This window comes from Urocitellus parryii, chromosome 14, assembly GCF_045843805.1.
Source record: "Urocitellus parryii isolate mUroPar1 chromosome 14, mUroPar1.hap1, whole genome shotgun sequence".
NCBI lineage: Eukaryota > Metazoa > Chordata > Mammalia > Rodentia > Sciuridae > Urocitellus > Urocitellus parryii.
The window spans coordinates 7,161,329-7,175,016 of NC_135544.1; the positions used below are offsets into that span (position 1 = coordinate 7,161,329).

The 13,688-nt window shown below is 39.4% G+C and overlaps 1 protein-coding gene across 10 annotated transcripts in view; it reads left to right on the forward strand.

Annotated features, from left to right (window-relative positions):
• Unc5d (unc-5 netrin receptor D) overlaps positions 1-13,688 on the forward strand; it is a 505,260-nt gene that overhangs the window by 392,034 nt on the left and 99,538 nt on the right. For 5 of the 10 annotated variants that reach the window (XM_077792634.1, XM_077792633.1, XM_077792636.1 and 2 more), the window contains exons 5-7: positions 479-659; positions 1,507-1,674; positions 3,388-3,552. In XM_077792634.1, the coding sequence (XP_077648760.1) occupies positions 479-659; positions 1,507-1,674; positions 3,388-3,552 (514 nt within the window). The remainder of the gene's footprint in view (positions 1-478; positions 660-1,506; positions 1,675-3,387; positions 3,553-13,688) is intronic. The other 5 variants (XM_077792638.1, XM_077792642.1, XM_077792640.1 and 2 more) reach the window with 1 other exon arrangement.

Consider the following 13,688-nt stretch of genomic DNA (forward strand, 5'->3'; position numbering starts at 1 on the left):
TTAAAATTTGTTTAAATACAAACATATTGACTTAAAATTTTGTTCAATAAATGGCCTCTCAGAACAAAGTATAAATTCAGCATGTGTGTTGGTTCTCTGAGCTCAATTTTGGACCAGTTATTGAAATAGCAGCAGCGGCAACAGCAGCAGCAGCAGTATTGTAATGAAATAAAATGAAATGACCTAATTGCAGTCACCTCTTTTCTCTCTTCCATTGCGTTTTTAGAAAAATGGGTCAAAGTCAGTAGACTATTTGTGTTCTTTTCCTACTTTCAGTTTATTGAGTATCCATTTCCTGAATAGAACAAGATTTACTAAATAAAAAGGATAAGATATGGAATAAAGAAAAAAGTCGTAATTATACTATGAGTTAGGTACATCCCTTTTCTGCACACCAGAACTAATCACCTTCTGATTGCAGAAGAGTTATTATTATTATTTTTTAAAATAACTTATAAACCTTCTCTCCTTCCTGTAGGTGGAATGGCTGAAAAATGAAGAACCCATCGACTCAGAACAAGATGAGAACATTGACACCAGGGCTGACCATAACCTGATCATCAGGCAGGCACGACTCTCTGACTCAGGGAACTATACTTGCATGGCAGCCAACATAGTAGCCAAGAGGAGGAGCCTGTCAGCCACCGTGGTGGTCTATGGTAAGACCAGCCCAAAGGCCAGGAATGGATAGGGAGGGCAGAAGGCAGAAAAGTAGAGAGATGTGTATTTCACTAAACGTTTCCCTGCTTAGAGCTGAAAGGACCTGGGGGGCTCTCCACTCCAGTGCTCTGTCCTGCCTCCCCCACTTGGCAGGTGAGGAAACCCCCCTCTTGCTATTGATATGCTTGCTGTTCTGCCCAATATTGCACTTCAATTAGATAGTGACATTTCCAGTCTCTCCCCTTTAAAAATCATAATAAAAGTTGTTTGTTTTCTTCCGTTATGCTTATACTTTAAAAGCATAATGGGCAGCTTCTGCTTCTCTCCATTCCCAAACCCAGCGTCCACCCCCCCTCCCCCCCCCCCCCGATCCCCATTCCCTCTGCCAGTTGCTTTCTCTCCTGGCATATGAAATCACCAAAAACAAACATTACTATTTGCTGACTATCTCAGGTATTATAGAAAAGAAGTTCCCAGCTGTTTAACTAAAGGCATTCCCTTCCATAATAGACGAGCCTTGGGATTTATATTCAAAGCACTTAAAGTAATAGAAATTCAAATGCTGATATTTTCTTCTTATACTCTGGATTTTCAAGTGCTTTAGAGATCTTATGATGAAGTCTTCCTATTTTTTCATAATTTCCCCCACAAAGCACACTCTCTAGATCCTGCCTAATACAGATGAGTAGATTGAGGGGTAGCAGAGGTGAGGCCCAGGCTGCCTCACCAGTCTCTTGGTCCCCAGATGCCCAGCTCACAACACCTGGCACAGTGGCTTGCACATAGTAGGCAATCAGTAAAAACCTCTCTCCTTTTTTTTCTCCCCTCCCCATTTTTGTCTCTCAGTGAATGGAGGCTGGTCTTCCTGGACAGAGTGGTCAGCCTGCAATGTTCGCTGTGGTAGAGGATGGCAGAAACGTTCCCGGACCTGCACCAACCCAGCTCCTCTCAATGGTGGGGCCTTTTGTGAGGGAATGTCAGTGCAGAAAATAACCTGCACTTCTCTTTGTCCTGGTGAGATATACGCAGATTCCCTTTCCCTTCTGATCCACCAACACTATTAAGCTGGTGTGAAGCAATCAATAGAACCTTCCTTTCCAAAGTCACCCTTTCCTAGGTTCTGAGGATAGAGCCTTTGTCTAATGAGGGCAACATTGTAATGGCAACATTGTCAATTCAATACCCGTGTTCAGTGTTTTAGGGCATTTTTTTTATACTCAGATGACTTCATACACTCATTATCAGTAAGCCAAATGCTCTTTGAAGCATTTATACTACCATTGTTTGGTTGGGCTAAGCCACCCTCTTCTCTCCTTGGGTTCTCCCTCTTTGTGGCATGTCTTTGTATAACAGTAAACAGGGACTAGTTTGTTTTCTTCAAGCACAAAGGATCAGGTACCAAACACTTGACCTTTTATCCGTTTTGGCTTTGTATTTATTTATAATACAATTGGCAGGGATCATACACTTCTCACAGCAGTTTATATTTTACCTTGGGTATGTGTTTGCCTTTCTTTCTGAAAAGAGCAACCTCGTTTACCAAATGTGTCTTTTATCAGTTCTGTTCTCCTCTTCCTGGCTGTAACCCAATTCATACAATGAAAAGTAGATGAAATGGAAGATGGCTTTCTTTATGGAAAGCATATCCTCCCACTGAGAAATAAATTGATCCTGCATCTCATATGCACTACAGAATATTAATTCCAAGGACACGGAACCAGAGCCTAAAATTTCAAACTGAGTTGCACCCAAAGCTAAGTTGAGGCTCTCACCAGCAGAATATTCTTGGAGTTTCATTTATTGAGTGCTTACTATGTGCCAGGTACTGCGCAGGATATTTTTCTATATAATGTCATTTAACTCTGTGTTGTGAGTTTTATTATCTCCAGCTGATAGACTGGTCATTGTAGCCATATGATTGCCCAGTGTTGCATTGCTTATAAATTGGTACAACCAACTCAGGGACTCAGAAATTTTGCCTCAAGTTCACTATGTTTTTTAATCTTAACTCTACTCTTGACTAATTGCTTTAGATTAAAAATTGTGCTACCATAACCCAAATAAGCATGGTTAGACTATTCCTAGGAGGTAATGGGGCAATTGTCTCAAACATCTGCCCTAATCTCTAGGGTTGATTTTTAATGGAATTAAGTTTAGTTTGTTCATTTCTACATACAGCAGCAATCCATGACCCAAGAAATTCTATTTATGTAGGTCCTGGCATCTTGGGGTTTGACTGACCTGTTTTAGTTTAAAGTATCAGTATATTTGGGTTTAATTTTTTAATAGTATAGGGACATTTAGGGCTAGAAGATAGTTTATTTTCATTTTACCCTCTGTTCTCAACTGTCAACCCACAAGGCAGTAGCTGGTTACCAAGGGCTACTGCATAGTTCACCTGTCCATCTAAGATGCACTTGAGCATGAAAGACTGGGGAAGAATAGATAATGCCCTTATCAGCCAACCCAAAGATGCTGGTCTTTCAGCTGCTTGCCTAAATTCAATAACTTGTCTCATCCTGAAATAGTAAGAGAATTATATCACTGCATTTTTTTTTTAGGAAAAAAAAAAACAGGGAGAGAGGATACACTTATCTGTGGATTTATTGTTATTTTGGTGGTGATTTCTTTAAAATCCAGTGCTAAGGACAGCAGCAGCAACCCTGGAGGGAGTCTCCTGACAGCTGCTTCCTTCTAATGATGGTTTCTGTTCTTTTCCTTTTGAAGTGGACGGAAGCTGGGAAGTATGGAGCGAATGGTCCGTCTGCAGTCCAGACTGTGAGCATCTCCGGATCCGGGAATGCTCAGCACCACCCCCGAGAAATGGGGGCAAATTCTGTGAAGGTCTCAGCCAGGAATCTGAAAACTGCACAGATGGTCTCTGCACGCTAGGTAACACCTTCTGTTTAACGTCTTCAGTGTTGGTGCATGATGCCCATATATTCACATATTTCAAGAAAGGATGTCACAACCATTAACTGGGTTAAAGTAGTCAGCAGGAAGCCAGATCACCAGGCACAAAAAAGCAAATAGGTAGGAAACATAGAAAAGTAGATAGACACATTCTTACTAACATGGGGCGATTTTTAATTTTTATCATAATCGAATCAGATAGAAAACATTTAAGACTATCAGTAGCTACCACTTGTGTTTGGTGAAATTCTGGTACTGACCACTGTGTGCTTAGAGTTCTCCCAAGAATTTTGCAGCACTATAAGACATGGAAGTGTTCAGAGGCCAGGATTCCTTGGCGAAGAATGTGTGTTGCAACTGTATCTTACAAATGGTGGGGGATAGGGAGACCTCTAGAGGTGTGTAGTTTCATGTCCCATTGATCAGACAGGGTAGAAAATGGCATGATTGTTTCAAAACTTCTAAGCCTTTGCTTTATTCCCAAGAGCAAACTGTTTTCATCTCCAAGTGACTGTATGTATGCTTGGGTTAAAAGGGAGGATCAAATATATTCAAGGAGAGTCAGGGTTTTTTTGTTTGTTTGTTCATTTGTTTCTTTGTGGCCCTAACCAAGCCACTTAACTTCCGTGACTATAAGTACCAGAAGTGATGATAGCCACTTTCAGTTACTATCAAGGAAAAATGAGAAAAAGATATATTGACATCTTTTATGGCACCAAGTTGGTGCTCAGTAAATATTAACCCCTCCTCCATTTCCCACTTGGATGAGCTGAGGTATGTTGATTTTACTTGGATCCTTTAAAAAAAAAAAAAAAAAGAAGACTGGGAGCATACATATTTGCTGGAGCTAGTTTCCCTTCTTGGAAAACTCATGGGGTGATATCTAGAAAAAAATATAGCTCAATAGTTTGAGATCTTTTCAGGAATATATGTCACTTTTTATTAGGGAAAATGACAGTATGTTGAATTTCTTTTTCTGCCTCCATATGACTGGGTACCATTGAAGGCAAGCACATGCTAACTATTTTGTGTGTTCAGAATAAATCTGTATGGGTTATTCATCGTTTAAAATGGTTAGAGCATTGAAACGAGTACTTTTTTATAGTTCATTATTTTTTTTCCTCTTTAACAAGTTTTATTGGTGCATTACAATTATGCATAGTACTGGAATTTATTATGCCATACTCATTCATGCACATTTGATCAATCTCACTCTCCCTTCCCATCCTTTTTTTTTCCCTTCCTTCCTCCCCCTGATCTACTTGCTCTATCCATTGCTCCCATTTATTATTATTATTATTATTATTATTATTGTAGTAGTAGTAGTAGTAGTAGTAGTAGTAGTAGTAAGTGTATCATAATTAGTTAGTGTATAATAATTATATATCCAAGCAGGATTCATTGTAGTATGTTCACACATGGACATAAGCATATTTTTGTAGACTTTGTTTCCCGGTACTTCCCCATGCCCTTCCCTACTTCTTCCCTCTTAATCTTCTTCTACTCTGTTATTCTTCCAGGCACTTATTAATAACCCACAGTGCCTTTATTTGCTAGTGAAAGAACTAACTCCCCTGCACATGTCAGACACAGTGCAAGGGGCTGTGACAGAAGACAACACAGCCACCAGTTCCAGTGACAATAGAGCCCTGCTCACCAACAGATTCATATGAGCATTTGTCTTCTTCAAAATGCCTTCCCCTGTCCTGTATAGAAAGAAACTGAACACCAACTAAACAGCAAGATGTTTAAGGAAATGTGTTTCTGACAATCCTTCAATACCATTAGATTTTTCTATAAAAACACCTCTGAGATAGGACTTTTTTTTTTTTTTTTTACTATTTACTATATTTTTACTATTGTGGCCAGCACTGAGAATTTATTGGCAAGTGTTCATCCTACTTGAAAATCCTAGGTGACAAACTAATGAGGGTTCTACAGACAAACAGAACCACCAGTCTACAAAGAAAAACCGAGATAGTGCACAGTGGAGAGAGAAATATAAGAAATTGGCTCATACATTTATGAAGTCCAGCAAGTCAAAAAATGCAGAAACAGTATTTCAGGTCAAGTCCAAAGTAGAACCAGAAAGACCTGATGTCCCAACTTAGAGGCTGTCATGTAAGAAAAGCAGATATGCCAGTTCAGAGACTGTCAGGGAGAATTCTGTGTCACCCAGGGTGGAGCCAGCCTTCTGTTCTATGATGGTCTTCAACTGACGGACTGAGCCCATTCACCTCTAGAGGCCAAACTGCATCACTCAGTCTTCCAATGAAAATGGAATGCTCTCACAGAAATACTGAGAAGATAATGTCTGACCAAACATCTGGGCACTCCATGGATCACTCAAGTTGACACATAAAATTAACCATCACCATGCATATGTCCTTGTGAAATTCAGGAAGCTCAGTCTTTCCGTGAAGCTACTCATGTCCCTAGTTCAGGCATAGCTTTAAGTAATTCATTGATTTACTGAATGGACCTCTCCTTTGGGTATTGGCCATGTATGGTTTTAATCACACAAGTACTTTCTTGAATATTCTGTTGGTGTTTTCCCATAGTGGAAATATTGAGGAAGACAGTGAGGTTTGGAATGTATTCATCATTGGAGGTAGAATCTTTCCTAAATCCATTCCCACAAGTTGAAAATGCTATAGGAGCCTTCTTCTTCTCTTTCTTTTCCTATTCAATCTATCTATTCATTCATACATTCTCTTTTCCACATAAACATGCTTTTTCCAGTTTCCTTGCCTGTATAGTGTGCATATGAGGTTATCTATCAAACATGTTTCAAAATTTTAAGGGCTATAGTGACTTAACTTTCTTGAGGGAGAAAGTCTATGTAATCATAAAAGTGAATGAGATCTGTTTGCATATCAGTGGGAACAGAGCATATTTATAAGATCCCAATACCAGGATGTAGTATATCTTTCTAGACAGAAAGTGGCCACCAATATCAACAAAGATGAGTAACATTTCACTATCTGTAGAAGCACCAAGCAACAATCCAGTTAAATGATGCCAGCAACACTGTGTGTTCCTCCTGAGTACGCTGTCAGAGTTCTCTTGATGAAAATAGCTGCACTTTCAGGATAGAGCTCCAGCAAAGGATGGCTTTGATTAAAATAGCATTTGGCAACAGCTTTATGGAACAGTGGCTTTATTGAAGGATCTAGGTCAGGTTACAATTTGGGAATTTACTTCATCTTAATTTTTTTTTCCCTTTAAAGTGCCAACATGACCTTGAAGCAATTTCTCAATTTCCACTTTCTCTTGGAGGTTTGACAATGACATTGCTTGGCTCTTGGATGACCTACAATTCTTTGATTTTGTTTAGCCTTCAACAGAGTGTCTGGGTTTCTTTTGTTGTCCCTGAGGGCTGAATTTCTCCTAAAGATGGAGCTGCCAGCTCTGAATGATCACTTTAATATTTGGGTGTGATTGTTGCTTGGTCAGTTGTGACTGAAGCACAGAACCTTAGTGTCATGCTATCACAGATGGCCACACCTAAGTGCTCTCAGCAAGAAAACACATGCCCCAAGACTGTCGAAAATAAAACAGCACCATTCTGGCCAGTAGCAGTGAGTCTGTGGGTCCAAACTGCAAGCATAAAGTAAACCTCCGATCCCTTTATGCTAGAACATTGATTTTCCAGAGAATGGAGACAATTATGGAGTGTGGTTGTCAAGAAACAAGAATTTGTGGATCCGTGTTCTCTGAGTGTAAACACTGCACTCAGTAGCTTTCTGACCTGAGCAGAGCAGGTCCCTTCTACCTGCTGAGCAGAGCAGCTTCTGTGCCCTGAGAATCACAGCCAGAGCTGAATAACCTGCACGCGTCTCGCTGACAGGAACAGAAAGATGAAAATGATGGGGTGTTTAGTTTGATCCTCAGGAATAAGAGAAGCCTTCTCCCTCTCTCTTTATTCCAGTAGAAATAAAACGAAGGGATTTGGCTTGAGCAGATGAAATGGATCTGCCTCAGAAGGGATTAGTGCCTAGATGTGTAGCTTGGCTAAAGCCAGAGAAATGCCACAGAGAGGCATGCCTGTCTTCAAGGCTTAGCTACCTGAGAGCTCATCTGTCCTTCTTGTCGAGATACAGCAGAGGTCAGTTCAACATTGACAGTTCAGAAACGGAAATATCAGTTAAAGGGTGGTTTGTTTTCATTTCTGATGGGAACACTGATAAGAAAAGTTTGAAGTGACAGTCTGGGAAACCACATCAAGGATAAAGACATCTACACAATAGCAAGTTCAAGTAAACATCCCCAAGCTACCTCTAATAATCTCACCACATTGTCTGTTGAAAGACCTACTTAAATGACCTAGAGGAAGCAACTGAAAAGGTGAGCCTATAATCACACGAAAATAATGGCTGCTTTGTTAAGCATTTTCTCTTGGACCAATCTAAGCCTCATTGTTATCTATTACCATAATTACCTGAGTCCCTTCCCTATATTTTCTAGGGTACTGAGAAAGAGAAATTTTATACTGGAGATAACTCAGAGTATCTGAAACAATTCTTTCACTTTTTTGCCAGTGGTTTTATGGATACTGATTTTGCATAGAGGATCCTAATAGACAGACACCCCTTCATCAGGATAAAACCATCAATTCTTTTCTTTGGACAAAGATTCAGGAATTCATACTTGACCTATTTTTAAACTTTTAGTTTAAGATAAGTTCATATTTTAGAACCAGTTCAACTGCACAATCGATTAATTATACCATAAATGGAAATGTCATCAATAAGATAACATGCTCACACAGTGCATTTCTGTTGTCACCAAGTATCCTACCGCTTGCTAATTCTCCCAAGTGTGGTTTCATTATTAAAATCCCATTCCTGTTCCATTTATAGTACATAGTAGATGCTCCTTCATATGTAAAGTTTTTTTCCTAGAAATACACAATAGCTTGCCTTTCTGCACAATAAGCAATGGATTAATTCCGAGTTGTTCTCAAGTATACCACATGGCAAATGTGGATATAATATTGCAGACCCACGGGAGTAATAAGAATGTAGACGTGGACCCATATGAAGTCATTAGCAGCTTAGCAACAGTCTCTCCCCCATGCCCCAGTAAACGCTTTCCCACTATGGGAGCCCATAAGAAGGCTAGTGAGTAACAAGCTTTAATGAGACAGAGTGGAGTGGCTTCCAGACTCCAGGTTCCATTGTGCTTAATTACAAAAGAAAATGAAGCAGAGTGATCACAATACTCAGGTGTCTTAATGAAAGCATTCTTGTAAATTCTACAAAGCTAATAAAACTGTTTCTTCCTTATGATAAGAAGACTTGCACTAGAGTGCCATATCCAGGGGAGAATTGAGGATAAAGGGGGTAGAGAATAAACCATATACAACAAATCACCTTAAAATTCATCCCCTTTGTTATCCGCCCACTATAGACTTTTCTATTTGTAGGCCCTTTTTAATGAAAACATAAAGATGTCTGATTGTTTTTTGAACATAATCTCCCTTCCAAATAAACATTGGCTTCCATCCACTGGGCCATGATTGATATGTATTTCATAAGCTCTTAAAAGTCTATGGCCTTCTTATCAACCAGCTCTGAAACACTTAAAACGCCTTTTGTCATGCAGGACATTTTCCCTTTGTCAGGTCTACTCTTTATTTCCTCATGGATCTGTGCTACAGGTACATAGTCACCACAGAGTAACCTAGGTGATAATTGCCTTCTCAAGTAATAGAAATCAAGGCAATTATGCTGCCTGCCTCTTCACTTCCTCTCCTTCTATTCACTTTTTTTGTCCCCAACATGTTTCTGTGTCTTTTTCTACTCTGCTTATGTTCTTTGGGTGGCATTAAACAGGAAGTGCTATGCTTTGTTTTAAACACAATCTCTGGAAGGTTATTTATCTCAGGCACATCTGGTTAACTTTGTTCATTTTATGAGAGGAATCAAAATCAAAGCTCCACTGTAAATAGGGAGGACCCTGAACAGGAATTGAGGGAACTGGAGAACAAGATGCTGTATCTTCATTTCATATGAGTTGGGGAAAGGACAAAACCAAAGATAGGTATTGACTCTAAACTAGGGATGTGTGGAGCTCAAGTGTCCCTGAGGCTGGGCCTGGGTTGATTTAGCATTCAGAACTGAGACTACCTACATAGGTAGCCTTCCAGGTTCCCCTGGGACTCTGAGTTGAACCTGATTACTCTCTTTTTGAAAGATCAGAAAAGGACGTGTACCTACAATTAGGATAAAGGAATGATTAGAGCCAACTAGACTTGAAATAAACTGCATAGATAAAAGGTTGAATAATCTGGGCTCTGTGATCAGATGGGCTGAGTTTTCATTATGAAGACAATACTATGAGCAGGAATACCCTGAACAAATTTAATTTTTAAGCCTAAATTTGCTCATCTATAAAGTAGAATTCTTAATAATATATATTATTGTTGCTTTTTCTTTTTTTTTTGAGAAGATGAACCAGTTCATGTGAAGCACTTAGCATCCATAATATGCACTCCATTTGTGTGAATAATGATAATAATAACAATAATATGTGTGTATGTTTTCTATTAACAAGATTTATTTTTTTTAACTGGGAATTTAACCCAGGGGATATCTACCACTAAGCTACATCCCCAGCCCTTTCCTTTTCATTTTTAATTTTGAGGCAGGGTTTCATGAAGTTGCTGAGGCTGGCCTCAAACTTCTGATCCTCCTGCTTCAGCCTTCTGAGAAGCTGGGATTTATTGGCATGTGCCGCTGTGCCTGGCCTCTCTAATAAAGGGAATTTTGTAGCAGAAAAAAATATTTTTATCCCTGTATATATCTATCTATCTATCTATCTATATCTATCTATCTATCTATCTATCTATATATATATATGTTTTCCATACCTTGAAAAGTATCAGCATGTGAAACTTCAGATATTTTGTTAAAATATTTCCTGTTAGATCTGATTAATACAGTGTTTCTAATGTAATAAAATGTACTTGTCATTAAAATAAATGAGATACAAATTATATTTTTATGCAAACCAATTCTGAGCAGTAATTTGAGAAATACTGCCAATTGTAAGGAAAAAAAAAAAGAGAACCTAACCATTCATGAGGATTCTTTTTTTTTTGTTTTTTTTGGTGGTGGTGGTGGGGGGTGTGCTGGGGATTGAACTCAGGCACTCAGCCACTAAGCCACTCCCCTCACCCTATTTGTATTTTCTTTAGAGACAGAGTCTCACTGAGTTGCTTAGCGCCTCGCCATTGCTGAGGTTGGCTTTCGATCCTCCTGTCTCAGCCTCCTGAGTCACTGGAATTACAGGCATGTGCCATCAAGCCTAGTCCCATGAGGATTCTTAAAATTTACTGTCACACTAAAGGTTCAAGTCCTTCCCTAGCATTTCCAGCAAGTAGCTGAATGAACAGATCTCAATTTCCCAGCCTTTTTTTGTCTAACAGGTAGGATTTGGTCCTTAGCAAGAGACAGCAAGTGATCTATAGGGTCCCAAACAGGTCTAAAATTCTTTGATTCTTACTAATAGTTAAAAATAACTCACCACAAAAGCTCAGGAGAGGGAAAAAGAATTACCATATGGTCCTGGATGATCCACAGGTGAGAAAATCAGTCCTCAGAACATCAACAGTGGGACACACAGATTTCCTTCATTCATAAGGAATAAGTGTTTTCTAACAACCTGTGACAGAAAGTACTTTTTATAAAGCAAACTCTAATTTGTCAATACCTATGCAAAAATCCTCTCTTCCTGGAGTGGATGGGTAGCAAACCCCAAGACACACAAACTACTAGACTGTACAGCAATCTACAGATCAGAGAATCATCGTACTGCTGCTGCTGATTCTGGAATACTGAGTTGTAGCATGCCCAGAATTGTTCTCATTCCACATTGTGTGTGTGTGTGTGTGTGTTGCTGGGGATCAGACCTGGGACCTCATGCATGCTAGGCAAGTGCTCTGTCGTTAAGCTATATCCCCCAGCACTTTCTGTTTTAGTTTGAGATAGTGTCTTGTTTTGTTGCCCAGGTTGGCCTTGAATTTGCAATTTACCTGCCTCATCCTCAGAGTAACCTGGAATGCAGGCTGGGAATCATCTTTCCCAGCTTTCTTATTCCACATTTTAAGATCCCCAAATTAACAATATTGGCATATTTTGTCAGTTCAGAGATTTAGCTGTCAGTAGCTGCTGATAGCCAAGGTCCCTTGTAATCAGGAAGTTTCCAGAATTTAGATTCATCATATAAAGGATTAGCTCTGTGAATTACAAATTCTACGTTGGCGGTGCAATTAGCTCAGGATTCAACTATACGAAACTCTGGGTAAGAACTATTAGTCTAGACTAGAGAAAGATTTAATGTCTGAGATCATAGACTGGTTGGGCTGTAAAAGAAATGGCAAGAACCCAATCAGGGAAGTGATTTAAAACTGAGTAATCTACTCTTGTAAAAAATTCAGTGGCCTCTGGGGTGTGCTGAGCAAAGCGAATTAATAGAGATAGAGGAAAGCTCTTTGTTTTGATTTCACCTTTTCTCCTTAAATTACAAATTAAATACACATGTCTCTTCAAGATCAGTGAGAAAGGTGATACATAAGTGGAGATATTAACTTCATCGATAGACATTATCATTCACTGCATTAACCCTGTCTTCCTAGTTCTCTAGAATGATGGCATTATAATAACCTTGCTGACATGTGTTTGGTACAGGACGATGTTAGTGTTCTGTGTTCAGAAAATTGTCAAGCTTATGTAGAAAGTGATCATAGGACAGGAAAAAGAGCTCTGAACTAGGTGTTATGAGTCCCAAGACCCAGTTCATGTGTTTCATTAACCAACACATGACCTTGAGCAAATCAGGTGGTACTACACTTTGCATCCATATCTGTAAAATGAGGAATGTAAGCATGATGACCTTTCAGACCCATCCCTGCTTAAAAACTTGAATTCATAATTTTATATCTTCAATGTAGCTCTCATATATGTGTATACACACATATGCTTTCACACATGGAATATGTATATATACATGATAACTATATAATATGAAAATAATACTATATATTTACAATATATACATGTATAATAATACCGATGCTTTCAGATGATGTTCTTTTTAGTCAGTTCTGAGAAGCTTATCTAATTCACTCACAACTGAAATGAGCCATTTGAGAGATCATGACACAGAGTGAGGGGGCAACTTTTAGACAGAAAACAAATCGTCAGACCCCAACAAAGGAGGTGGCCAGCCTCACCTGGGTATTGACTCATCAGATCCTCCTGAAGGGACTGCTGCTACAGACCCTTCAATGTGAAGCCAGTGTGTCCTAGGAAATACATAGGAAACTTACAGACCTGCCTTCCTACTGCCTGGGATAGAATAACATAGGAGGCTGAGCAGCAGTGATCCATTTGACAGATATTTACCGAGTGCCTGCTCTGGTGCATGCACTGTTCTAGGTGATGGGATAGGGAAGCCCGATGGACTGTACATACTCATGGCTCTCGTCTGTAATGGAAGGTGATTGGTGACTGGCATGAGCACTGAGGAGGCATGAAGAACAGGCTGGGAGTCAAGAGTCCTCATTTCACAATTTCTCCTTGGGCAGTTTTTCTAAGCAGGCTTAACAGACTGCCTGTGGCAGTTGTTAATTATTTCCTTAGCCATTGGTAAATAGTCATTATAACAACTTCACTCACCCCTACCGTCTATTCCCTACTCAGACCTCCTTTTTTCCAGCAAGTAACAGGGCAACCCTTGGCACCGCAGGAAGATACTGTGGCCCTACGCCAAGGTTGGAGCTTTTGGAGAGGATTATATTTTTCCAACTTTACTGAGATATAGTTGACTGCTGAAAGTTGCATATCCTACAACTTTGTGGCTTCATATATGTCAACTTGTGAAATACTCATCACAACTTAATTAGCAAATCCATCCCTTGACATTGCCTCCATTTTATTTGAATATAAAGTGAGAACATTTAAGATCTACCCTCTTAGCAAACTTCAAATGCTAAATATAAAATGATGACCTCTAATCACATCATTGTACATTAGATCCCCAGAACTTCTTTGTCTTGCATAACTGAAACTATAACCCTTGATCAATACCTCCCCATATCTCCTACTCCA